General features: G+C 44.9%; 2 protein-coding genes across 2 annotated transcripts in view; both read right to left on the bottom strand.

The window, feature by feature from the left end:
• LOC144483802 (uncharacterized) overlaps positions 1–7,616 on the bottom strand; it is a 186,477-nt gene extending 178,861 nt beyond the window's left edge. Inside the window, exon 1 of the mRNA XM_078202341.1 lies at positions 6,990–7,616. Within this exon, the coding sequence (XP_078058467.1) occupies positions 6,990–7,616 (627 nt within the window). The remainder of the gene's footprint in view (positions 1–6,989) is intronic.
• The window catches only part of LOC144483839 (uncharacterized), a 259,901-nt gene that overhangs the window by 111,845 nt on the left and 121,012 nt on the right, over positions 1–27,044 (bottom strand). The gene's annotated exons all lie outside the window — the stretch shown is intronic.

The following is a 27,044-nucleotide window of genomic DNA, read 5'->3' as shown; positions in this document are numbered from 1 at the left end:
GGCACTGCTGCCTCACAGCAGAGGGTTCGAGTCCCGGCTTGGGTCACTGGCTGTGCGGAGTTTGCCCATTCTCCCCGTGTCTGTGTAGGTTTCCTCCGGGTGCTCCGGTTTCCTCCCACAGTCCGAAAGACGTGCTGGTTGGGTACATTGGCCATGCTAAATTCTCCCTCAGTTTACCCAAACAGGCGCCAGAGTGTGGCGACTGGGGGATTTTCAGAGTAACTTCATTGCAATGTTAATGTAAGTCTATGTGTGACACTAATAAACAAACTATAAAAAAAGTTAACTTTAAAAAACTTTTACCAAATTGGTTTCTCGAATCCCTTTTTTATACTTTAAAAATGTAGAAAGCCCAGCTCAGCCAATTGTTAGGAATTAGCCATAACTTGTCAATAATGAAATTGATTTGGTTTTTAGCTAATTGCACACATTGTCTTAATTTTAAGACATATCTTTCTCTCAAACGATATCTCTTAGCTTGGGGTAGCCTGATAATTGGGTCGACCGATAATTGGTTCACATCAGTCATTCGATGTTGAGACATCTTGAACAGGAGCCGATTCATTCCCTCCAGTCAAGGTTAACAAGTCCTTTCATCTTTTTTTATTCTGTCAGCATGGGAAGGGAACATCTGATAATTCCCACAGCATTTTAACCATTCTTAATGTGTTTATAATTCTAAAAGTTATAAACTTGTGTTCAAATTTACATTTCCAGCCTTTATAACATATGTATCAATGAATCATTTATTATTTAATTGTCTCACAATTAAGGCTGTCTATTTAACTAATCTGGCTGCTTTCCAATTGTGGGAACTTCAGGCCACAAAAAAGGTAGTTAGAGTCGTAGAGGTTTACAGCATGGAAACAGGCCCTTCGGCCCAACTTGTCCATGTCGCACAGTTTTTACCACTAAGCTAGTCCTAATTGCCCTGTAATATTACTCATGATCTGTGCTTCCAAGCATTTTGAATGTGCATCTACAACAAGCAAACACATGTGATTCATGAAAGGCCCCCCAAGGGCCACATGTAGTCTGGACCACGGCCTATCAGGCCACTCCCGAGGATGAAGTGGTAATGTACCCAGTGTGTTGGGGGGGAATGAACTCAGAAGAATCATTCAACACTCAAACCTGATTCAATCGACAAACAGTTTATTGAGTTAGGCCAGCGGGGAGAAGCCACAGAGGCTGACCATGTGCAACTCCACCCAACAAAAAAAATCATCAATTCTTATCCAGTTACTCAGCCCATCCCGGCTGGACACAATCCAATCAGAATGGTTATAGATTACATACATTACATATAGGTGCAATTAAATTAGTATCTGGGCATCATGGGGCTTTGTGATCATCTCATGGACAGATAGGTGCCCCCATCATGATGTTTTCCAGACCCCCTTATCTACCATCCTTGGCGTTTTCTTTGTACATAGACTCAGTTTGAAAAGGGGTGGATTAAAAGTTCTCAAATGGATGTCAGCAACCTTCCTTTGTTTTAATCTAATGACCACACGGTCTGGGAATCATTTCTATTTAATAATCTCTCCTTTTAAACTCTGTTCTTCGGTATCCAATTCCAGAATTTTCCTTTTCATTGTGTTAATTGTGTCAGGAATAAATCTTTGGACCTGACAGGAAGTTTAACCCAAGATCAATCCAACACAGGATTGGTCAGAGTCGTTTCATATGTACCAAATTTTAAATAACCATTATAAATTAAAACTCTCATTCTCACATGTGAGTTTTATCCGGATTAAAATTCCTGCATGTTTAGAGAAATATCCTGGAAAGATGTCTCTGTCCAGTAAATATGGCTCCAAGTTCATAACTTTTGAAAAAAAACATTTTATGAATTACACTTCCTTTTTTAAATGTTTGATTTAAATCACAGACAGAAAAACTCAAAGCCTGAAGCGTTCAATCCACAAATATCATCCACACACAAACAGAGAAACTTAGCATGTGCTTTACAACAACAATAACCAAAATTAATTACTTAAGCATTCTTGTAATTCTGTTTTTAAACTTCCAAAAATGCCTTTAATTAAAGACTCATGGTAAGGTTAATTCCCCAGAAAGATAAACCTTAACAAATGTAGCCCAAAACAATGATAAAACACATCGACAAACATCCACATAAAACAAACAAAACACAGATTCTCACAGCTCGTAAATTTCAAACAATGAATCCTCAGCATTCTCTCTCGCAGCTATAGCTTCTTAAAGTGACAGAGCACTACAAGCTCACAACTCCTTGATTAAAATAAGATACAAGATCCTTCATTATAACTTAACCTTTTTTAAGCCAACTTCCAAAGCCTGACTTTACAGGCAACATCTAGTCTTTGTTGATTTAAAATCCCAAACGTTACCATTTGCAAACTCTTTGTTCTTTATCTTGGGTTGAGGTGACAACACAATAAAATTCTCAGTTATTCCAAATTCTTCCAGGCTACGCTTAAAATTTCCACATTTAATTGGCTCCAATAAATCCACAATTAGAAACTAAAATAGACACGAGTTTCCGGGCGATTTAAAAACAATTTAAAAACAAGATGCCAGAGGAAAGACAGAACAGGAGAAAAGAAAAGAGGGGGAGTTGCACTTTTGATTCAGGAAAACATCACGGCAGTACTGAGAGGGGATATATCCAAGGGTTCGCCCACTGAGTCGATATAAGAAGGGGGAAATCACTTTGATAGGGTTGTACTATAGGCCCCCAAATAGTCGGCGGGAAATTGAGGAGCAAATATGTAAGGAGAATACAGATAGTTCCAAGAAAAATTGGGTGGTAATAGTCGGAGATTTTAACTTTCCAACATTGACTGGGACAGCCATAGTATGAGAGGGTTGGATGGAGAGAAATTTGTTGAGTGTATTCAGTAGGAATTTCTCATTCAGTATGTGGATGGCCCAACTAGAGAGGGGCAAAACTTGATCTCCTCTTGGGAAATAAGGAAGGGCAGGTGATAGAAGTGTTAGTGAGGGATCACTTTGGGACCAGTGACCATAATTCCATTAGTTTTAAGATAGCTATGGAAAATGATTGGTCTGGCCCAAAAGTAAAAATTCTAAATTAGGGCAAGGCCAATGTTGATGGTATCAGGCAGGAACTTTCGACAGTTAACTGTGGGAAGGCAAAGGGACGTCTGGTAAGTGGGAGGCTTTCAAAAGTGTTTTAACCAGGGTTCAGGGTAAGCACATTCCTCTTAGAGTGAAGGGCAAGGCTGGGAGAAGTAGGGAACCTTGAATGACTTGGGATATTGAGGCTCTGGTCAAGAAGAAGAAGGAGGCACATGACATGCATAGGCAGCTGGGATCAAGTGTATCCCTTGAAGAGTTTAGGGGGTGTAGGAGTAGAGTTAAGAGAGAAATCAGGAGGGCAAAAAGAAGACACGAGATTGTTTTGGCAGATAAGGCAAAGGAGAATCCAAAGAGGTTCTACAAATACATAAAGGGCAAAAGAGTAACTAGGGAGAGAGTAGGACCTCTTAAGGATCAACAAGGTCATCTATGTGCGCATCCACAAGAGATGGGTGAGATCCTAAATGAATATTTCTCATCAGTATTCACTGGTCAGAAAGGGATGGATGTTAAGGAACTTGGGGAAAAAAATAGTGATGTCTTGAGGAATGTACTTATCACAGAGAAGGAGGTGCTGGAAGTCTTAAAGCACATCAAGGTAGATAAATCCCTGGGACCTGATGAAGTGTATCCCAGGACACTGTGGGAGGCTAGGGGGGGAAATTGCGAGTCCCCTAGCAGAGATATTTGAATCATCGATAGTCACAGGTGAGGTGCCTGAAGATTGGATGGTGGCAAATGTTGTGCCTTTGTTTAAAAAGGGCTGCAGGGAAAAGCCTGGGAACTACAGGCCGGTGAGCCTCACATCTGTAGTGGGTAAGTTGTCAGAAGGTACTTTGAGAGACAGGATCTACAGGCATTTAGAGACACAAGGACTGATTAGGGACGGTCAGCATGGCTTTGTGAGTGGAAAATCATGTCTCACAAATTTGGTTGAGTTTTTTGAAGGGGTAACCAAGAAGGTAGATGAGGGCAGTGCAGTTGATGTTGTCTACATGGACTTTAGCAAGACCTTTGACAAGGTACCACATGGTAGGTTGTTGCATAAGGTTAAATCTCATGGGATCCAGGTGAGGTAGCCAAATGGATACAAAATTGTCTTGATGACAGAAGACAGAGGGTGGTTGTCGAAGGTTTTTTTCAAACTGGAGGCCTGTGACCAGCGGGGTGCCTCAGGGATCGCTGCTGGGTCCACTGTTATTTGACATTTATAAGAATGATTTGGATGACAATGTAGGAGGCATGGATCGTAACTTTTCAGATGGCACCAAGATTGGTGGCATAGTGGACAGTGAAGAAGGTTATCTAGGATTGCAACAGGATCTTGATCAATTGGGCCAATGGGCTGACGAATGGCAGATGGAGTTTAATTTAGATAAATGCGAGGTGATGCATTTTGGTCGATCGAACCTGGGCAGGTTAATGGTTGGGCGTTGGGGAGAGTTAAAGAACAAAGAGATCGAGGGGTACAGGTTCATAACTCCTTGAAAGTGGAGTCACAGGTGGACAGAGTGGTGAAGAAGGCATTCGGCATGCTTGGTTTCATCGGTCAGAACATTGAATACAGGAGTTGGAATGTCTTGTTGAAGTTGTACAAGACATTGGGAAGACCACATGTGGAATACTGTGTACAGTTCTGGTCACCCTATTATAGAAAGGATATTATTAAACTAGAAAGAGTGCAGAAATGATTTACAAGGATGCTACCAGGACTTGATGGTTTGAGTTATAAGGAGAGGCTGGATAGACTGAGACATTTTTCCCTGGAGTGTAGGAGGCTTAGGGATGACCTTATAGAGGTTTATAAAATAATGAGAAGCATAGATCAGCTACATAGTCAACATCTTTTCCCAAAGGTAGGGGAGTCTAAAACTAGAGAGCATAGGTTTAAGAGAGGGGAGAGATACAAAAGGGTCCAGAGGGGCATTTCTTTCTAACAGAGGGTGATGAGTGTCTGGAAAAAGCTGCCAGAGGTAATAGAACATAAAACATTACAGCGCAGTACAGGCCCTTTGGCCCTCGATGTTGTGCCGACCAGTGGAACCAATCTAAAGCCCCTCTAATCTACACTATTCCAATATCATCCATATGTTTATCCAATAACCATTTGAATGCTCTTAATGTTGACGAGTCCACGACTGCTGCAGGCAGGGCATTCCACGCCCTTACTACTCTCTAGTAAAGAACTCTCACCCCTCAATTTAAAGCTATGTCCCCTTGTGCTAGCAATAATAGTAGAGGTGGGTTCAATCTTAAAAAGTGTTTGGACCATTACATGGGTAAGATGGGTATAGAGGGATATGGGCCAAACGCGGGCAATTGGGACTAACTTAGGGGTTAAAAAAGGGGCGGCATGGACAAGTTGGGCCAAAGGGCCTGTTTCCATGCTGTAAACCTCTATGACTCTATGACGAAATCAACTGTCTGCTGAAAGGGTTAACTTTTCTACAGGACCTAAAGCGGGGAGTGAACAGAAAACACTTGGTACACAGTTACATCACTTTACATAATTTTAAAAAACTTCTCTAACAGCAAAACAAAGTTGATTTTAAACTTCATCTATTAATTCTTTTGTTCTCTTCCTCAACCTAATTATTTTAATTTGATCAGTTTTTGTTAGCGATGGGTAACTTCTGTTCTTTATAAACTGGTTCACTCGTTTTGTTAAAACTACATGGGCACCGAGAATCAGAACCCAGACTTTATCATCCTTATCCTTTTTCTCCCTTTGCCATCACTCCCCCTGTTTTGCGGGAGGGTCGTGGGGATTCCAATCAGAACTAATCATTTTATCAGAAGAGTAAAATACTGCGGATGCTGGAATCTGAAACAAAAACAGAAAATGCTGGAAAATCTCAGCGGGTCTGGCAGCATCTGTGGAGAGAGAATATAGCTCATGTTTTGATACTGGATGACCCTTCATAACAGCTCATATGAAGTGTCATCCAGACTCGAAACGTTGGCTCTGTTCTCTAATCATTTTATCGATACATTCCTTGTTCTTAGTTTTAGGTTTAAAGTGAGAGGGGAGAGATACAAAAGGGTCCAGAGGGGCAGTTTTTCACTCAGGTCGTGGTGAGTTTCTGGAACGAGTTGCCAGAGGCAGTAGTAGAGGCGGGTACAATACTGTCTTTTCAAAAACATTTAGACAGTTACATGGGTAAGATGGGTACAGAGGGATATGGGCAAAATACGGGCAATTAACCTAGAAACATAGAAACCCGACAGTACAGAAAGAGGCCATTCGGCCCATCGAGTCTGCACCGACCACAATCCCACCCAGGCCCTACCCCCATATCCCTACATATTTACCCACTAATCCTTCTAACCTACGCATCTCAGGACACTAAGGGCAATTTTTAGCATGGCCAATCAACCGAACCCGCACACCTTTGGACTGTGGGAGGAAACCGGAGCACCCGGAGGAAACCCACGCAGACACGAGGAGAATGTGCAAACTCCACACAGACAGTGACCCAAGCCGGGAATTGAACCCAGGTCCCTGGAGCTGTGAAGGAACAGTGCTAACAACTGTGCCACCCCTTTTGGGACTAGCTTAGTGGTAAAACCTGAGCAGCATGGACAAGTTGGGCCGAAGGGCCTGTTTCCATGTTCTAAACCTCTATAACCTCCTAACATCCTGTCACTCTGTGATCCTTGTGAAATCTGAAACCAGGTATTCGCAACAAGACTCAAAGAGAATCAGCCCACTGGAGGCAAAGTCGTGAGACCGGCCAGTCCAGCAGAAAGAAACCCCCCGACCCTCCCCATTGACCAACTGTGAGAATGAACAAAATGCAGTCCTGGATGTAATTGAGAGCAGAAACAATAACAGCAGAATCCAACCTCTGGAATCACTCGTGAAATTGTTGGTGTCTCAGCAGCTGGGATGAAACTCTGAATCCCTTCCCACACTGAGAGCAGGTGAATGGCCTCTCCCCAGTGTGAACTCGCTGGTGTATCCGCAGGCTGGATGAGTCAGTGAATCCCTTCCCACACTGAGAGCAGGTGAATGGTTTCTCCCCAGTGTGAACTCGCTGGTGCCTCCGCAGGCTGGATAAACAAATGAATCCCTTCTCACACTGAGAGCAGGTGAATGGCCTCTCCCCAGTGTGAACTCGCTGGTGCACCTGCAGGTTAGATGAACAAGTGAATCCCTCCCCACACTGAGAGCAGGTGAATGGCTTCTCCCCAGTGTGAACTCGCTGGTGTGTCTGCAGGCTGGATAACTGAGTGAATCCCTTCCCACACTGAGAGCAGGTGAACGGTCTCTCCCCAGTGTGAACTCGCTGGTGTGTCTGCAGGTGGGATGACCGAGTGAATCCCTTTCCACACTGAGAGCAGATGAACAGTCTCTCTCCAGTGTGAATTTGCTGGTGTCTCTGCAGGCTGGATGACTGAATGAATCCCTTCTCACACTGCGAGCAGGTGAATGGCCTCTCCCCAGTGTGGCTGCGCCGATGAGCTTCCAGCTCTGATGGGTAACTGTATCTCTTCCCACAGTCCCCACATTTCCATGGTTTCTCCATGGTGCAGGTGTCCTTGCCTCTTTCTTGGGTGGACAATCAGTTGAAGCCTCGTCCACGCTCACAACACAAGTACAGTCTCTCCCTGCTGTGAATGATGTGATATTTATTCAGGCTGTGGAACTGGTTGAAACTCTTTAGTCCGTGCACTGGTAGACTCTCACTCGAGTGTGGCAGAGTGTTGGTACTTTTCCAGTCATACTGATGTTTGAAATCTTTTCAAATCATTTCTGCTTCTGGATTCAAAGTCCGATGATATTCAGCTCCCAAGGAATATGACTCTGTCAGATCTAGACGTGACGTTTGAGATTTCGGCCTGTGATTCCTCTTTCAATATCCTGTAAAATGGGTTTACAAAAGTCATCAGTGTCAGTACAGGATAGAAATTCAGAACAGACAGTTCTAGGATTGCTTCTCTGAGTGGAGGCCTGTGACTAGTGGTGTGCCGCAGGGATCGGTGTTGGGTCCATTGTTGTTTGTCATCTATATCAATGATCTGGATGATAATGTGGTCAATTGGATCAGCAAGTTTGCTGATGATACAAAGATTGGAGGTGTAGTGGACAGTGAGGAAGGTTTTCAAAGCTTGCAGAGGGATTTGGACCAACTTGAAAAATGGGCTGAAAAATGGCAAATGGAATTTAATGCAGACAAGTGTGAGATATTGCACTTTGGAAGGACAAACCAAAGAAGAACGTACAGGGTAAATGGTAGGACTCTGAAGAGTGCAGTTGAACAGAGGGATCTGGGAATACAGGTACAGAATTCCCTAAAAGTGATGTCACAGGTGGATAGGGTCGTAAAGAGTGTCTTTGGTACATTGGCCTTCATAAATCGGAGTATCGAGTATAAAAGTTGGAGCGTTATGGTAAGGTTATATAAGGCATTGGTGAGGCCGAATCTGGAGTATTGTGTACAGTTTTGCTCACCTAGTTACAGGAAGGATGTTAATAAGGTTGAAAGAGTGCAGAGAAGGTTCACAAGGATGTTGCTGGGACTTGAGAAGCTGAGTTACAGAGAGAGATTGAATAGGTTGCGACTTTATTCCCTGGAGCGTAGAAGATTGAGGGGAGATTTGATAGAGGTGTATAAGATTTTGATGGGTATAGATAGAGTGAATGCAAGCAGGCTTTTTCCGCTGAGGCTCGGGGAGAAAAAAACCAGAGGGCATGGGTTAAGGGTGAAAGGAGAAAAGTTTAAAGGGAATATTAGGGGGGGCTTCTTCACGCAGAGAGTGGTGGGAGTGTGGAATGAGCTGCCAAATAAAATAGTTAAATGCTTTTAACATTTAAGAAAAACTTGGACGGGTTCATGGATGAGAGGGGTGTGGAGGGATATGGTCCAAGTGCAGATCAGTGGGACTAGGCATAAAATGGTTCGGCACAGACAAGAAGGGCTAAAAGGCCTGTTTCTGAGCTGTAATTTTCTATGGTTCTATGGTTCTAGTTTCTATGGAACATTCTTTCCTATTTCAGTCCCCAAAAGCTGTAAATCTCCATCCCACACACTCTCCCTCCATTCTCACTCTGTTGTATCTAATATTCACCCTCCCAATTCTCCTGAAGGTGCTGATTGAGGCTGATTGACAGATCCATGCTCACTGCTTCCTGTCCTGGACACAGGGACCATAACAAATAGGAGCTGCAGTCGGCCATTTGGCCCATCGAGTCTTTTAAACTATTCAATTAGATAATTCGTTCATCTACCTCAGCATCATTCTCCCCACACTAAACCCATATCCCTTGATATCTTCAATATCTAGAAACCAATCAATCTCTCTCTTGAAAATAGTTGATGACTGAGGCTTCACTGTCCTCAGGGATTGAGAATTCCAAAGCTTTACCACATCCTTGAGTGAAGAAATCCCCCCACATCTTAGCTTTTGCTCCATCTTCTTGTCTGTTCCCCATAATCCTTGACACCCTTGTCAGTCAAAGATCTGTTGAACTGGAATATATTCAATGATCCTCAGCTTCCACTGGTCCCTGTGGAAGAGAAATCCTCTGAGAGAAGAGATGTCTGGACCTGCAGGGTCTATTCGGGCCGTGCGGCCGACAGCGGGTGTTTGTGAAGCCAGAGCTCCCTCCCTACCCCGACTCCCGGCTACATTTCTCCCGCAGCCCCACCAACTCACCCGCTGAAAAAAGCGTCTCCCCCATTCACAGGACTCCGAGCAAAGTGACACTGCGGATGCTCCAGATACAGCACTGCGCCTGCGCAATAGGCTCCTGTAGAATGACTAGGGCACGTTCACAACCGGGTATCTGTATCTCTTCCTACAGTCCACACATTTCCATGGTTTCTCCATGGTGCAGGTGTCCTTACCTCTCTCTTGGGTGGACAATTAGTTGAAACTTCGTCCACACACAGAACAAGATTACAGTCTCTACCCGCTGTGAATGGTGTGATATTTATTCAGACTGTGTAACTGGTTAAAGTTCTTTAGTCAGTGCATTGGAACACACTCACTCGAGTGTGGCAGTGTGTCGATGCTTTTTCACTCACACTGACATTTCAAATCTTTTCAAATTGACAGACTGGACAATCACTTCTCCTTCTGGATTCAAAGTCCAATGATATTGAGGTCCCAAGGAATATGACTCTGTCAGATCTAGACGTGAAGTTTGAGATTTCAGCCTGTGATTCCTCTTTCAATATCCTGTAAAATGAGTTTACAAAAGTCATCAGTGTCAGTACAGGATAGAAATTCAGAACAGACAATTTCTATGGAACATTCTTTCCTCTCTCATTCCCCAAAAGCTGGAAATCTCCATCCCACACACTCTCTCCCCATTCTCAGCAGGTCTGGCAGCATCTGTATGGAGAGAAAAGAACTGATGTTTCAGAGCTTTGACAAAGGGTCATCTAGACAAGAAACATCAGCTCTTTTCTCTCCTTACAGATGCTGCCAGACCTGCTGAGATTTTCCAGCATTTTCTCTCTTGGTTTCAGATTCCAGCATCCGCAGTAATTTGCTTTTATAAGGCTGCAGATACCTCCTCCCAAGTAACATGCGTGTGCCCAAGACATCACCACTTGTTTCCCTTATTTCTTTAGCACCCATGGTGCTCTCCGCAGTAAACACAGAGGAGAAGTATTCATTAAAAATCTCACCCATCTCCTGTGGCTCCACACACAGATGGCCAGACTGATTTTTAAGGGGATCTATTCTCTCTCTAGCCACGCTTTTACTCTTAATATAGCTATAGAACCTCTTGGAATTTTCTTTAATCTTACCTGCCAGATCCATATCAGACCCTCTTTTTGTCCTCCTGATTTCCCTCTTCAGTATTTTCTTACACTTTTTATAGTCAGAGTGATTCACTTGTCCCCGATTGCCTAAACCCAATGTATGCTTCCTTCTTTTACCTGACCAGAGCCTCAATGTCCCTTGTCTGCCAGAGATCCCTAAATTTACCATTCTTTCCCTGCATCTTAACAGGAATATACTGCCCCTGGACTCTTGATATCACACTTTTAAAACCTCCCATTTGCCAGTCATTCCTTTCCCTTCAAACAAATTCACCTAATCGACATCTGCTAGATCCTGCCTAATGTCCACAAAAGTGGCCCTGCTCCAGTTTAGGGCCCTGACCTGTGGACCTGTCCTATCTTTTTCCAGAACTATTTTGAAACTATTGGTGCTCCCAATAGTGCTCCCTGACTGACACTTCAGTCACTTGCTCCACCTCATTTCTTAACTGTCTAATAGAAAGTGAGTCCAGGAATTGATAATGAAAAATAAGGAGCTGGGAGATGAATTGAACAAGTATTTTGCCTCGGTGTTCACAATAGAGGATACAGTTAAAACTCAGAAACAGCTGTAAATCAGAATAGTAATTAATTAATAATAATGAATAATAAAATACAGTGTAGAAGGAGGCCATTCAGCCCATCGAGCCTGCACCGACAACAATCCCATCCAGGCCCTATCCACATATTTACCTGTTAATTCCCCCTGATACCAAGTGGCAATTTATAATGGCCAATCCGTCTAACCGGCACATCTTTGGACTGTGGAAGGAAACCGGAACACCCGGAGAAAACCCACACAGACACGGGGAGAATGTGGAAACTCTGCACAGACAGCGACCCGAGGCTGGAATTGAACCCGGGTTCCTGGCGCTGTTAGGCAGCTGCACTAACCACTGTGCCACCGGGCCACATGTCAGTGCCATCGCCCGACTCCAGCCCAGTCTCAGCTCATCTGGAACTCTCACCCATTCCATTGTGACCTCACCCATTCCATTGTGACGTCACACTCTCACCCATTCCATTGTGACGTCACACCCTCACCCATTCCATTGTGACATCACACCCTCACCCATTCCATTGTTATGTCACACTCTCACCCATTCCATTGTGAAGTCACACTCTCACCCATTCCATTGTGATGTCACACTCTCACCCATTCCATTGTGACATCAGGGCTTCACTCTCCGATCACAATCCCTGCCGGCCTCCCACATGCAGCCTCAATGGCGGCAGTCAGCCCGGGTCTAACACTACAAGCTGCCGCTCCATTGGGTACAAAGGGGGGGACCGGGAAGTTCATTTCAACAGTTTGGGTTTGAACAACATGTTTACAAAGTCTCTCCACCCACCCGCCACATTTATCATTCCCCGCACGCCGCCCTCTACCTCGTATTGATCTCGCTTCCAAACTAAAACCGGCCGTCCGTCGCCATTACCCTCACTGCGCATGCTTCAGGTCCCGCCGCTCATTCACTCCGATTGGTTGGAGGACCAGCCGCTCCCGCTCGGTCCTCCAGCCCCGCCCCCTCTTCCTATTGGTCCGGAGCTGCCGTCAATCAGTCCCCGGGCATTGTGATGTGGAGCATGCGCAGTGTCATTGCTGGCCTTGGCGCTTGTTTGTCCCGGAGAAGCGGAGTCAGCGTTAGGCGGTGGCTGGGAGGATTTGGAAACACTTTGTGGATCCGCAAACCCTTCAGAATCATTGTCAGCTCCCTGGTTTGCAGCTGCGGGGCTTCTCCCTCCCTCCCTCCCGGGAACAGGCCCAGGTTAACGGCCCCATCCTGGCTCAGCCACTGGAGGATGGTTCACATCAGAGGATGGGGGAGGGGGACAATAAATAAGAGGTTACACTTTGGCCTCAAATCAATGAGGACTCTGATCCCTGGGAAGGAAGGAAACCCTGGGAGGTGGGCGGGGAGGATTCACAAACACCCGCTGGAGGCCCCAACACCCCCAGTAAAAAGCTGCAGCTCCCGGGTTTGCAGCTTTTTCCCGGGAGGGAGTTGGGGAAGTTTTGTGGAGACAATTCCCGGCTGGTTCAGTTCGTGATTCCTGGAGCTCAGAAACCCTGAGTTAGAATCCTGAACCCCACACTGGGTGGTTGTTTTATTAAATACTTTTTATTTATTAATGATCTGTTGAAGAAAATATTAATTTGTTTTGAAAAATCATTTTATAGCACTTGTGAAAATACCCATTAAAACAGCAATTCTCCCAATGTATTTCATAGGATCCCTACAGTGCTGAAGGAGGTTATACGGCCCGTCGCGTCTGCACTGACAACAATCCCACCTCGGCCGTATTCCCAGAACCCCACATATGTAACCCGCTAATCCCTCTAACCTACTCATCCCAGGACACTAAGGGGCAATTTAGCATAGCCAATGCACCTAACTGGCATATCTTTGGACGATGGGAGGAAACCGGAGCATCTGGAGAAAACCCACGCAGACATGGGGAGAATGGGCAGACTCCACACGGACAGCGACCCAGGTTGGGAATCGAACCCAGGTCCCTGGAGCTGTGAGGCAGCAGTGCTAACCACTGTGCCGCCTACATTGCTGATGAGAATTTTAATTTACTGACTTGGGAATTAATACTCGGGAATAGTCATTCTGAAAATGACCATTAAAATGTGTTTTAATTTACCCCATAATTGCAGATTTCAGTTTGCATTTCAAAATTGAATTGAGAATGTCTGGGAGCAAATGGTAAAATGAGGTTTGAGACACCAGCTGCAATTATTTTCTGTGACTGATGATACCTTTGTGCCTGTGCAGGAGGTAATTCCCCTGCTGTTGTGGCACAAATGAAATGGAGCCTTTCCTCGGAACAGGCCCATGTTAATGGTCACCGTGGTGTTTCATTAGTGAGCAGAGCACATGTGCCCATTGTGGTAACAACAGAGTCAGTGGGGCTGCACGTCCCCTGACTTGGAAGGAAAATAATTGACTCCTTGATTGTACTCTCAATCTGTACATGGTCTGGAGGACTGAATCCAGCTGGAGGGAGAGGGAGCTGGGCTCAGAGTGGAGATGGGGCAATGAGTTTGATTTCAGCTCAGGGACAAGAGAGAGTGTGTGGGATGGGGATTACAGCTCAAGATAAATGAGATAGAGAAATGTTTTGTGGAAACTGAAATTGTCAGCTCTGAAGTAGTTTTTAAAAACTCTTTTTGCAGGGAACTACAAGAGGAGGATTCACAGACAGGAAACTCAAACAAAACTTCAGATCAAAGTCTGACAGAGCCATTCGATTCATCAAGACCTAAATATGATTGCTTTTGACAGTGGAGGGAGAAATCATTCCCTGTTTTGTCAGTGGAAGAAAATTTCAAAATTCAATGTGACAGAAAAAGAACTGAGACACACACACACAGCCAAGTGAGAGTGCTCCAGTGAACTGACTGTGGATAGAGCTTTAACCAGTTACACTGCCTGAAAAACATCACACCATTCACAGTGGGGAGAAACCATACACGTGGTCTGTATGTGGATGAGGCTTCAACTAATCATCCAACCTGGAGAGACAGAAGGATACCAGCACCATGGACAAACCGTGGAAATGTGAGGATTGTGGTAAAGGATTCAATTCTCCATCCCGGTTGGAAACCCATCGACACGGTCACATTGGGGCTGGGAAAATGGAGAAACCATGGAAATGTGATGATTGTGATAAAGGATTCAATTATCCATACTTGCTGGAAAACCATAGACACAGTCACACTGGAGAGAGGCCATTCATCTGTTCTGTGTGTGGGAAAGGATTCACTACCTCATCCCACCTGCTGTTACACCAGCGAACTCACACTGAGGAGAGGCCGTTCAGCTGCTCCACCTGTGGAAAGGGGTTCTCGTGTTCATCCAACCTCAGTGCACATCAGCGAGTTCACACTGGGGAGAGATCGTTCACCTGTTCCACATGTGGGAGGGAATTCACCAATTCATCCGGCCTCCTGTCACATCAGCGAATTCACACCGAGGAGAAGTCATTTATTTGCACATACTGTGGAAAGAGTTTCAGGCAGTTATCAATCCTCACTGCACATCAACGCACTCACACTGGGGAGAGACCATTCACTTCCTCCATGTGTGGGAAGGGATTCACTCAGTCTGGCAGCCTGCATTTACATGAGCTCACCCACTCTGGGGAGAGGCCATTCACCTGCTCTGTGTGTGGGAAGGGATACACTCGGTCATCCCACTTGCTGACACATCTGCAAGTTCACAATTGCCTGCAGGAGTTGGATTTTGCTATTACTGCAGCTGTTAATCACATCCAGGATTGATAGTCTGACAATATTTGGTTGGTTTCTGCTGACATTAACAATCGCTGCAACTGGCTGAAGTTTAATATTCTGAAATGTCACTGATTTTCAGGGCTGCTGTGTCCCTTTTTAAAAGCACCATCTGTGATTTTTTTTTAAATACAGGAACTCTCAACAGGCTTGTTTATAATAAGTTTATGAACTTTTCCTGCAATCTTAAATTGCTGTTTGGTGCAACCTGTACAATTCAATGTCTGAAAGGTTCCACTGCTTAATATTTTCAATTAGAAATACTGACAATTCTTACTGACTTGCTCATTATTCACAGTGACACTTCCACGATCACATTTAATTATGAAGGAACATAAAACAATGCACAGATACTTGTTAGTACTGAACTTGAATATTGCAGAAAAGAGAGACCTGTTGCTGAATCTCTTCATCATGCACTCATCAGGACAAACAGAAGAATGCCAAATGTCAAATGATCACAATTGGTGGACTCTCATTGACTTGAAGCATTACTGTAGGTTTTTCAAGCTTCTGGGAAATTCAAAACAGGTACAAGGCTTGAAAATTCTCCTTTTGTTTGCAGGAAAGGATCGCTGTGTATAAATGTAAGTTGCTTCTCGCAACTACAACTGAGCCATATTATGAACTCGACTGATTATCTTCAATTGATTCTGAATGTAGCTATTGGCACACTCAGGATTGTTCAGCAAGTGCTGCCCAATCTGTAATCACAGTAAACATTGTATTTTTGGTTTTGTGAGTGTGGGCTGCTGAAACAAATCACTACCTATTCTGACAAATCAAAGAACATGTTGTTTTATTCTATCAGCCACTCACTGGGATGTACAGCCCAGTACCCGGCACTGCACTGGCAAAGATATTCATAATGTGGAGATGCCGGCGTTGGACTGGGGTGAACACAGTAAGAGTTTTAACAACACCAGGTTAAAGTCCAACAGGTTTATTTGGTAGCAAATACCATTAGCTTTCGGAGTGCTGCTCCTTCGTCAGATGGAGTGGAAATGTGCTCTCAAACAGGGCACAGACACAAAATCAAGTTACACAATCCTGATTAGAATGCGAATCCCTACAACCAACCCTCTGGTTGACAGCAATGGGTAGGAGTGAGTATAAAATAAACCCGGACTACACCAGGTAATTGTTTTAATGTTCTCACAATCATAAAAAATCATAGCACCATGTTGGAAAACAGAATACTTTGGCTCAATCTTTGATCAATTTTGTTTGATTCAATATTTTGAGTGGCTTGTTGGATTGCTGGTTATTTTCTAACGGCAGCTCAGCATCATCATTTTGACCATAAACTCGGCCCCGGTGACTGCTGCATTTTTCCAGCACCTTCTGTTTTAATTTTAAGTGGAACCTTAATATCTGCTTAGTACACAGGCCAATTTATCTTTCTAGGGGTGAGTGTGTCTGAGAGGTATGCAACTAGAAAACATTTTCCATTCACCTCCTGCATTGCTGCAGTATATATACATTGTTCTCACTCTGCCAGCAGGGCTGTGGGATTAATTGGATAGATCTTAAAGACAGCCCGACTGGGCAGGATGAGCCAAATGGTTTCCATCTGTGATGTATCATTCCATAAAACAGAATATTTAGCATCAGGAGAAAGAAAGTGAAAGAAACCAATCTCTGTGGGATTTACCCAACCAGTATGAGCACCTTCAGGAGAGAAGAGAGAGAGAGGGAAACCAGTGGGAAAAGTTTTAAAAACTCGGGGTATTCCCACAGGAGAGCACTGGTTTAAATCAATTTTAGAAGTAGAGAATGGCAGCGCACAAATTCCGAGGAATGCATTTTTAAAAATTAATTGATCTTCATTGAACAAGATAATTTCCTATTATTGTCTTTGACAATGACGGCATTAGTTCCCAGGTGCCCTTGCGGGTGTGAAAGTGTCCTATTCATTCCACAGGAGCCTATTGCGCAGGTGCAGTCCTATGTCACGCGCGTGCGCAGTGTCACTTTGACCGCATCCGTGCGAGTGCGGGAGATGCTTTTATCCCCAGGTGAGTCTGTGGGGCTGCGGGAGAAATGGAGCCGGGAGTCGGGGGAGGGAGGGAGCTATGGTTTCACAAACATCCGCTGTAGGCCGCACGGCCCTAATAAGACCCTGCCGGTCCCGGGCTTCCAGCTCCCAAGCGTTTATCCCGGGAACAGGTCCCGGTTATCTGCCGCCATCTTGTTTCAGCGAGGAAGGAGAGCGCATGCGCTGCTGTCGGTGGCGGGTCACAATGGGCGTGGTTTCAGGGGCTGGTTCAGAACCTCGATCTTCAGGGGGACAATAGGTAGCAGGGCGCATGCGCAGCTATCCAACAACATCAGAATAAGAATTCGGAACAGGAGCCCGTCATTCGGCCCATCGAGATTGCTGCATCATTCAATAAGATCATGTCTACTTTGCTCCCCCACCCCGTCCATATCCTTGACTTTCTTGTGGATCAGAACCTCAGCTTTGAATATATTCAATGACCTGCCTCCAATCCTCTCTGGTGAAGTCAGAGTTCCAAAGATCAACAACCCGCTGAGAGAAAAGTTCTCTCTTCATCTTAAATTTGAGATCCTTTATTTTTACTTGATTTCCACACCTGAGGAAACATCCTCTCAGCATCTACCTTGTCAAGCACCTTATATCATATGAATCATAGAATCCCTGCAGTGCAGAAGGAGTCCATTTGGCCCATTGAGCATACTGACCACAATCCCACCCAGGCCCCATCCCCACGCATTTGACACTAGGGTCAATTTATCATGGCCAATCCACCTGACCCACACATCTTTGGACTGTGGGAGGAAACGGGAGCACCTGGACGAAACCCACACAGACATGGAGAGAAAATGTGCAAACTCCACACAGACAGTGACCCAAGGCTGGAATTGAACCTGGGACCCTGGTACTGTGAGGCAGCAGTGCTAACCACCGTGCCGCCCTTAAATTCCCAGATGTAGCAATAACTTCTCAGTCCAAAGATGTGCGGGTTAGGTTGATTGGCCAGGTTAAAAATTGCCCCTTAGAATTCTGAGATGCGTAGGTTAGAGGGATTAGCGGGTAAATATGTGGGGGTAGGGGCTGGGTGGGATTGTGGTCGGTGCAGACTCGATGGGCCGAATGGCCTGCTTCTGCACTGTAGGGTTTCTATGTTTCTATGTTTCTTCTAAACTCCAAAGAGTACAGGCCCAAGCTGCTCATCCTCAAAGACAAAACTCCTCATTTCAGGAATCAACCAACTGGATCTTCCTCGAAATGCCTCCACTGCAGTTTTGTCCCAGCTAAAGTAATTCTGTGCCAGATAAGAGGAGAGAATGTTTTGAATTTCTGTCCTGGACAGATGCTGATGGATTTTGGAAACTCCTTTTACAGGGGGTTAGAAGGGAAAGATTTACACACAGCAAACTCAGACCAAAATAAATTCTGTCCTGAATTTCTAACCTTGAATTACACCTATAACTTTTGTCATTTAGAACATAGAACAGTACAGCACAGAACAGGCCCTTCGGCCCACGATGTTGTGCCGAGCTTTATCTGAAACCAAGATCAAGCTATCCCACTCCCTATCATCCTGGTGTGCTCCATGTGCCTTTCCAATAACCGCTTAAATGTTCCTAAAGTGTCTGACTCCACTATCACTGCAGGCAGTCCATTCCACACCCCAACCACTCGCTGCGTAAAGAACCTACCTCTGATATCCTTCCTATATCTCCCACCACGAACCCTATAGTTATGCCCCCTTGTAATAGCTCCATCCACCCGAGGAAATAGTCTTTGAACGTTCACTCTATCTATCCCCTTCATCATTTTATAAACCTCTATTAAGTCTCCGCTCAGCCTCCTCCGCTCCAGAGAGAACAGCCCTAGCTCCCTCAACCTTTCCTCATAAGACCTACCCTCCAAACCAGGCAGCATCCTGGTAAATCTCCTATGCACACTTTCCAGCGCTTCCACATCCTTCTTATAGTGAGGTGACCAGAACTGCACACAATATTCCAAATGTGGTCTCACCAAGGTCCTGTACAGTTGCAGCATAACCCCATGGCTCTTAAACTCCAACCCCCTGTAAATAAAAGCTAACACACTATAGGCCTTCTTCTTTACAGGGAGAAGATTTGAAGACTGCAACATTTTTCCTGGACATCAATCTCTCAGATCTTTGCAGCTGCAGACTCCAGCAGGAGATTTAAAATTAGAAAACAATGAAATTACTTTGGGGTGAGTGTTACTGGGCATTAATTTAAATTTAGTGCATTCTCTGATTCCATGGATCTCAGGCTGACTCCTTTGCCATGGATGGGGAGGCAATGGTGCAGTGATAATGTCATTGGATTAGTAATACAGGGATCCAGGGCAATGCACTGAGAACCCTGGGATCGAATCCCACAACTGCAGATGTTGAAATTTGTATTCAGTAAAAATCTAGAATTAGAAGTCCATTGATGACAATTGTCATGAAAATCCATCTGATTTAATAATGTCCTTTAAAGAAGGAAATTACCACATCCCCCAGCAATGCAAGCCACTCAGTTCAAGGGCAATGAGTTCTGGGCGACAGATGCTGACGCAGCCAGCACATAGAGTCATAGAGCACTACAGCACGGAAACAGGCCCTTGGGCCCAACTGATCCATGCCAACCATGGTGCCCTCCCAGCTAGTCCCAATTGCCCATGTTTGGCTCATATCCCTCTAATCTTTTCCAATCCATGGACTTATCCAAATGCTTTTTAAATGTTGCTATTGAACCTGCCTCAACCACTTTCTCTGGCAGCTCATTCCATGTACACACCAGCCTCTGCATGAAGAAGTTGCCCCTCAGGTCCCTTTTAATCTTTTCCCTCTCACCTTAAACCTATGCCCTCCAGTTTTCAATTCCCCAACCCTGGGAAAAAGACTATGGGCCGGATTTTACCAAACCTTCGTGCCTGTTTTCAAGTGCGAAATCGCGGTAAAGTTGGGCATCGGGCCTATACCACGATCTGCGCCCGATTCCGAGCACATCGCGGCTTTACCAACACCAGGGCCCACGCCTGAATCGGGCAGCCCGCCGATTTAAATGCATTTGCATGCATTTAAATCGACTTAATGAACCGCGCGCCCAACTCTACCGTCAAATCCCACTTTACCTTCTTCTGGCCCGACCCGCGTCCACGCTTTTACCTACCTGCAAAATAAAAGTCTGCATTCGCCGCAGCAGCCTCCAAAGAGCAGGGGTCAGAGACTGCAATGGCTCTCTGACCCAGGTCATCCTCTGGTCGGGGCGGGAGGGGGGTGGGAGGAGGAGTGGGAGTGTGACGTCTCATCCCCTGGGGGGAGGGGAGGAGAGGGGGTGTGACGTCTCATCCCCTGGGGGGAGGGGAGGAGAGGGGGTGTGACGTCTCATCCCCTGGGGGGAGGGGAGGAGAGGGAGTGTGACGTCTCATCCCCTGGGGGGAGGGGAGGAGAGGGGGTGTGACGTCTCATCCCCTGGGGGGGGGGGGGGGGGGGGGCGGGGAGAGGGGGTGTGACGTCTCATCCCCTGGGGAGGGGAGGAGAGGGGGTGTGACCGATCATCTGCTGGGGGGGTCCCCGCTGAACTTTAAAATATACAACTTTCTGAGGCACACAGCCAGCATTCAGACACACCTGTCAGGCTTTGTTTTCCAAGAGGGTGGCATTACAATTGCACAGTAAAAGAAGCAATGAAGTATAAAATGTTGGACTCTGAAACTTATGCTACTCTGTCTAAATGTGCAGCATCCTTATCTCTGTTTTAAAGGATTGTCCCTTTAGCCTGAGGTTGTGCCTCTGTACTCTGTATTATCTGTACTGAAATCCATTTGCCAATCATCGACCCACTTCCCTAACTGATCAAGATCCCCCTGTAATTTTTCATAACCCTCTTTGTTATCAGCGATACCTCCTAATTTAGTATCGTCTGCAAACTTGCTAACCATGTTTTTTATGAATTTTTAAACGGCCATCCATTTCTCTGTTTCACCTCTGCCCTCCCTGATCAGCTCTCTGCCATTGTCTACCTTCCTCTACCTCTAATAATGGGTGTATTTTAACTATTATTTCTGCAAGTTCTGTCTTCATGAGGTTTTTACCACTTCACAACTCTATTCACTGCTGAGTTACCAGTTTAGTCTTACAATGTTCAGGAATTGTTCCTCTTCCACTGGAGATCATTTCCCTTCCACTTCTGAGCTTATATTGACCAACAAAATCTGATACATTTTTATTCCCTGTAATTCATTCTGCCCACCCTGAAACATTAATCTTCTTTCTGTCTAAAAGGATGGTCTCTTTCCTAATGTTCACAATTAAAGGGCAGGCGATGGCTGACATTTAAGGGGACAGTAAATTAATATAGGACAGAGATATGTCTCGTGTTATTATATGGAACCCAGATTAGATATATTATTTATGTTTCTGTAATAAAATATATTTATTATTTCTTGCATTGTAATATAATACTGTAGCAATGTTATACATTTCCAGTCATAAAGTCATTACAGCACAGAAGGAATCCATTTGGTAACTCGAGTCCATGCTGACTCTCTGTATAACATTCTAGTCCCATTCCCACTCTATATCCCCATTCTCCTGAAAGTATTTCCTTCAAGTGCCCATCCACTTTCATTTTTAAATAGAATCCATAGATATGGATGGAGATTTACAACTTTTTGGGAATGAAATAGGAAACAATGTTCCATAGAAACTAGAATTGTCTGCTCTGAATTTCTATCCTATACTGACTGTGATGACTTTTGCAAACTCATTTCACAGGATTTTGAACGAGGAATCACAGGCAAAAATCTCAACCATCACGTCTGGACAGAGTCATATTCCTTGGGATCTGAATATCTTGTAATATGGAACTGTAGCTCCGTTATATATTTCCAGAAATCTCTTCCCTCAGGGGGTTGTTAGTCTTTTGGATTTCTCTTCCACAGGGACCAGTGGAGGCTGAGGATCATTGAATATATTCCAGTTAGACAGATCTTTGATGACAAGGGTGTCAAGGGTTATGGGGAACAGACAAGAAGATGGAGCAAAAGCTAAGATGTGGGGGGATTTCTTCACTCAAGGATGTGGTAAAGCTTTGGAATTCTCAACCCCTGAGGACAGTGAAACCTCAGTCATCAACTATTTTCAAGAGAGAGATTGATTGGTTTCTAGATATTGAAGATATCAAGAGATATGGGTTTAGTGTGGGGAGAATGATGCTGAGGTAGATGAACAAATTATCTAATTGAATAGTTTAAAAGACTCGATGGGCCAAATGGCCGACTGCAGCTCCTATTTGTTATGGTCCCTGTGTCCAGGACAGGAAGCAGTGAGCCTGGATCTGTCAATCAGCCTCAATCAGCACCTTCAGGAGAATTGGGAGGGTGAATATTAGATACAGCAGAGTGAGAATGGAGGGAGAGTGTGTGGGATGGAGATTCACAGCTTTTTGGGACTGAAATAGGAAAGAATGTTCCATAGAAACTAGAATTGTCTGTTCTGAATTTCTATCCTGTACTGATACTGATGACTTTTGTAAACTTGTTTTACAGGATATTGAAAGAGGAATCACAGGCCGAAATCTCAAACGTCACGTCAGATCTGACAGAGTCATATTCCTTGGGACCTGAATATCATCGGCCTTTGAATCTAGAAGGAGAAAAGGTTGTCCAGTCTGTTGATTTGAAAAGATTTCAAACATCAGTGTGACTGGAAAAGCACCAACACACTGCCACACTCGAGTGAGAGTGTTCCAGCGCACTGACTAAAGAGCTTTAACCAGTTACACAGCCTGAATAAATATCACATCATTCACAGCGGGGAGAGACTGTACCCGTGTTCTGTGTGTGGACGAGGCTTCAACTGATTGTCCACCCAAGAGAGAGGCAAGGACACCTGCACCATGGAGAAACCATGGAAATGTGGGGACTGTGGGAAGAGATACAGAGCCCCATCACAGCTGGAAGCTCATCGGCGCAGCCACACTGGGGAGAGGCCGTTCACCTGCTCTCAGTGTGGAGAGGGATTCACTCAGTTATCCCACCTGCGGTCACACCAGGGAGTTCACACTGGAGAGAGACCGTTCACGTGTTCTCAGTGTGGGAAGGGATTCACTCGGTCATCCCATCTGCAGTCACACCACCGAGTTCACACTGGGGAGAGGCTGTTCATGTGCTCTCAGTGTGGGAAGGGATTCTGTGATTCATCCAGCCTGCTGAGCCACCAGCGAGTTCACACTGGGGAGAGGCTGTTCACCTGCTCTCAATGTGAGAAGAGATTCACTCGATTATCCAGCCTGCGGATACACCAGCGAGTTCACACTGGGGAGAGGCCATTCACCTGCTCTCAGTGTGGGAAGAGATTCACTCGGTCATCCCACCTGCTGAGACACCAACGAGTTCACGAGTGATTCCAGGGGTTGGATTCTGCTGTTATTATTTCTGCTCTCAGTTACATCCAGGACTGCATTTTGTTCATTCTCACAGTTGGCCAATGGGGAGGATGCTCTGATTGTGGGAAGGGATTCACTGATTCATCCGACGTGCTGAAACACCAGAGAATTCATAATAGGGAGAGGCCATTTATCTGCTCCGAGTGTGGGAAGGGATTTACTCAGTTATTCAACCTGCTAAAACACCAGCCAAGTCACACTGGAGAGAGGCCATTCACTTGCTCCAGTTGTGGGAAGGGATTTATTGATTCATCCAGCCTGCGGAGGCACCAGCGAGTTCACACTGGGGAGAGACCATTCACCTCCTCTGATTGTGGCAAGGGATTCAGTCAAATCATCCAACCTGATAAAGCACCAGCGAATTCACACTGGGGACAGGCCATTCACCTGCTCCGTGTGTGGGAAGGGATTCACTCAGTCACCTCACCTGCTGAAACACCATCATGTTCACGAGTGACTGCAAGGACTGAATTTTGCTGTTAATCTCATCGAGGTCCCAACCATTTTCATTGGTGTCTGTTTCTGCTGATGTTAATAAACCCTGGCCCAGTTGTAAGATTTGTATTGTGGATTGTCTTGTCTGAGTCCTGAACTCGTAAATAAAAACAAGAAGTGCTGTAAAAACTCAGCAGGTCTGACAGCATCTCTGGAGAGAGAAACAGAGCTAATGTTTTGACACTGAAGAAGAGTCACATTCAACTGGAAACATTAACTGTTCCTGTCTTTACAGATTCTGTCAGACTTACTGAGATTTTGCAGCAACTTCTGCTTTTAGAATGACGGTGAATGCTGGATACATGAATCAGAGATTGGTGTAAAACTGGGATCTGCTCCTAAATCAAAGTGAAACAGCAGGTTAAAGTTTCCAGTCTGAAAAGTACTGTGGTTATTATACTATATCTACCATTTTAAGGCTGGTTTTAACTTATTTAAAATAAACCTATTTAAAATATATTTGTTAAAGTCAGTATTAAAATACGAGTTGGATGAGTTCACAGGAGCCTGTTAACCGCTGGGACAATTATTCAACAAACATTGGATCTCCAGATAGAGAAGAAGCTGCAGTTTGTTTGCAGGAATTCCCTGTTTTATTGATGTGTGTGTGTTAGACATCAGGATAACTAAAAATACACAAACCTGGACATCAATGGTGATATGATTGACAGTTACTCTGGGAATCACTCCCACTGTGAAACTTCAGCACTGACACTGCTGAATGTTGTAGGCTCAGGGAGTGGGACCTCCAGGAGTGGACTGTAAAAAAGCTGGGTTTCAGTATCCTGACTAATATATGGTGAGGAACCAGAAAAATCCTTACTGAGGAACTGTCTGGGGTTTTACCAGTGTAGGTTCAGGGGCGAATGATTCCTGACTCCCTGAAATGTCTGATATTGAACCCAGTTTGGAACAAGATTCATTCAGTTTCCAGGAGAATAGAGACAAATATCACCCACAACTGAGAGAGAGAAAAACAGCCACCTTGATCAATGACTTGGATGAAGCCAGAATTGATGATACAAAGATAGGTAGAAAAGCAAGTTGTGAGGTTATTACAAAAAATCTGTAAGGGACACAGATAAGTTACCTGAATGGACAGAAAAATGGCAGATGGAGTATAGTGCGGGAAAGTGGGAGCTTTTCCACTTTGGCAGGAAGAATAGAGAAACAAACAATTTATAAATATACAGAAACTGAAGAATACTGCCGTAGAGAGGATTCTGGGTGTCCTTGTACATGTATCGTGAAAAAATAGGATGAAGGTACAGCAAGTAAAGAAGGCGGCAAATGGAGTGTTGGACTTTACTGCAAGGGGGTAGAGTTTGAAAAAGGGAACTTGCTGCACCTACACAGGACATTGCTGAGATAGCAGCTGGAATACTGTCTACGGTTCTGGTCTCCCTACTTATGGAATGACATGCTTTCATTGGAATGAGTTCAGAGAAAGTTCACCAGGCCCATTCCTAAGATGAAGGTGTTGTCTTTTGAGGAAAGGTTGTGAAGGTGTAGGGGAGAATTCTCCCATCCCACCCACCACAGGAATCGTAGCAGGCCGGGGGGTGGACCACACAAAGGGCCTTTGACCTCGGGGCAAGTGATGCCGCAGAATCCAACTCATCTTTTGGGGAAGGGTTGCACCTATACTCATTGGGTTTGGAAGAATGAGTAGTGAACATTCTGAAACATATAAGATTCTCATGGGCAGTTGACAAGCTAGAGGCCAAGAGGATGATTCATGAAGAGTTTTGAACTTGGTGCCACAGATCTCCAAGGAAGCCAAGGGTATTGTTTTAGCCCTTACAGACACCAATACTTTATCCTCAGTTTTAGGCAGGTTAGTCAGAGGTTTAGTCAGGTGTGGTGAAAGCTTCAACCAATCATCTGGCCTTTTGGAACATAATTTGCAGTCACAGGTAGATACCATGGAAATGTGGGGATTGTGGGAAGAACATAAGAACTAGGAGCAGGAGTAGGCCATCTGGCCCCTCGAGCCCTCATGGCTGATCTTTTTGTGGACTCAGCTCCACTTACACGCCCGCTCACCATAGCCCTTAATTCCTTTACTGTTTAATAATTTATCTATCCTTGCCTTAAAAACATTCAATGAGGTAGCCCCAACTGCTTCACTGGGCGGGGAATTCCACAGATTCACAACCCTTTGTGTGAAGAAGTTCCTCCTCAACTCAGTCCTAAATCTGCTTTCCCTTATTTTGAGGCTATGCCCCCAAGTTCTAGTTTCACCCGCCAGTGGAAACAACTTCCCTGCCTCTATCTTATCTATTCCCTTCATAATCTTATATGTTTCTATAAGATCTCCCCTCATTCTTCTGAAGTCCAATGAGTATAGCCCCAGTCTATTCAGTTTCTCCTCATAAGCCAACCCTCTCAACTCCGGAATCAACCTCGTGAATCTCCTCTGCACCCCCTCCAGTGCCAGTATATCATTTCTCAAGTAAGGAGACCAAAACTGTACACAGTACTCCAGGTGTGGCCTCACCAGCACCTTATACAGCTGCAACATAATCTTGCTGTTTTTAAACTCCATCCCTCTAGCAATGAAGGACAACATTCCATTTGCCTTCTTAATTACCTGTTGCACCTGCAAACCAACTCTTTGAGATTCCTGCACAAGGACACCCAGGTCCCTCTGCACAGCAGCATGCTGCAATTTTTTACCATTTAAATAACAGTCCATTTTGCTGTTATTCCTACCAAAATGGATGACCTCACATTTACCAACATTGTACTCCATCTGCCAGACCCTCGCCCACTCACATAGATTATCTATATCCCTTTGCAGACTTTCAGCGTCCTCTGCACACTTTGCTCTTCGTGTCATCTGCGAATTTTGAAACACTACACTTGGTCCCCAACTCCAAATCATCGATGTAAATCGTAAACAATTGCGGTCCCAACACTGATCCCTGAGGCACACCACT

The sequence above is a fragment of the Mustelus asterias genome, unplaced genomic scaffold (assembly GCF_964213995.1).
Source record: "Mustelus asterias unplaced genomic scaffold, sMusAst1.hap1.1 HAP1_SCAFFOLD_79, whole genome shotgun sequence".
NCBI classification, from domain to species: Eukaryota; Metazoa; Chordata; class Chondrichthyes; order Carcharhiniformes; family Triakidae; genus Mustelus; species Mustelus asterias.
Note: the sequence above shows the minus strand (reverse complement) of the source record. Positions and strands in the feature narration are given on the sequence as shown.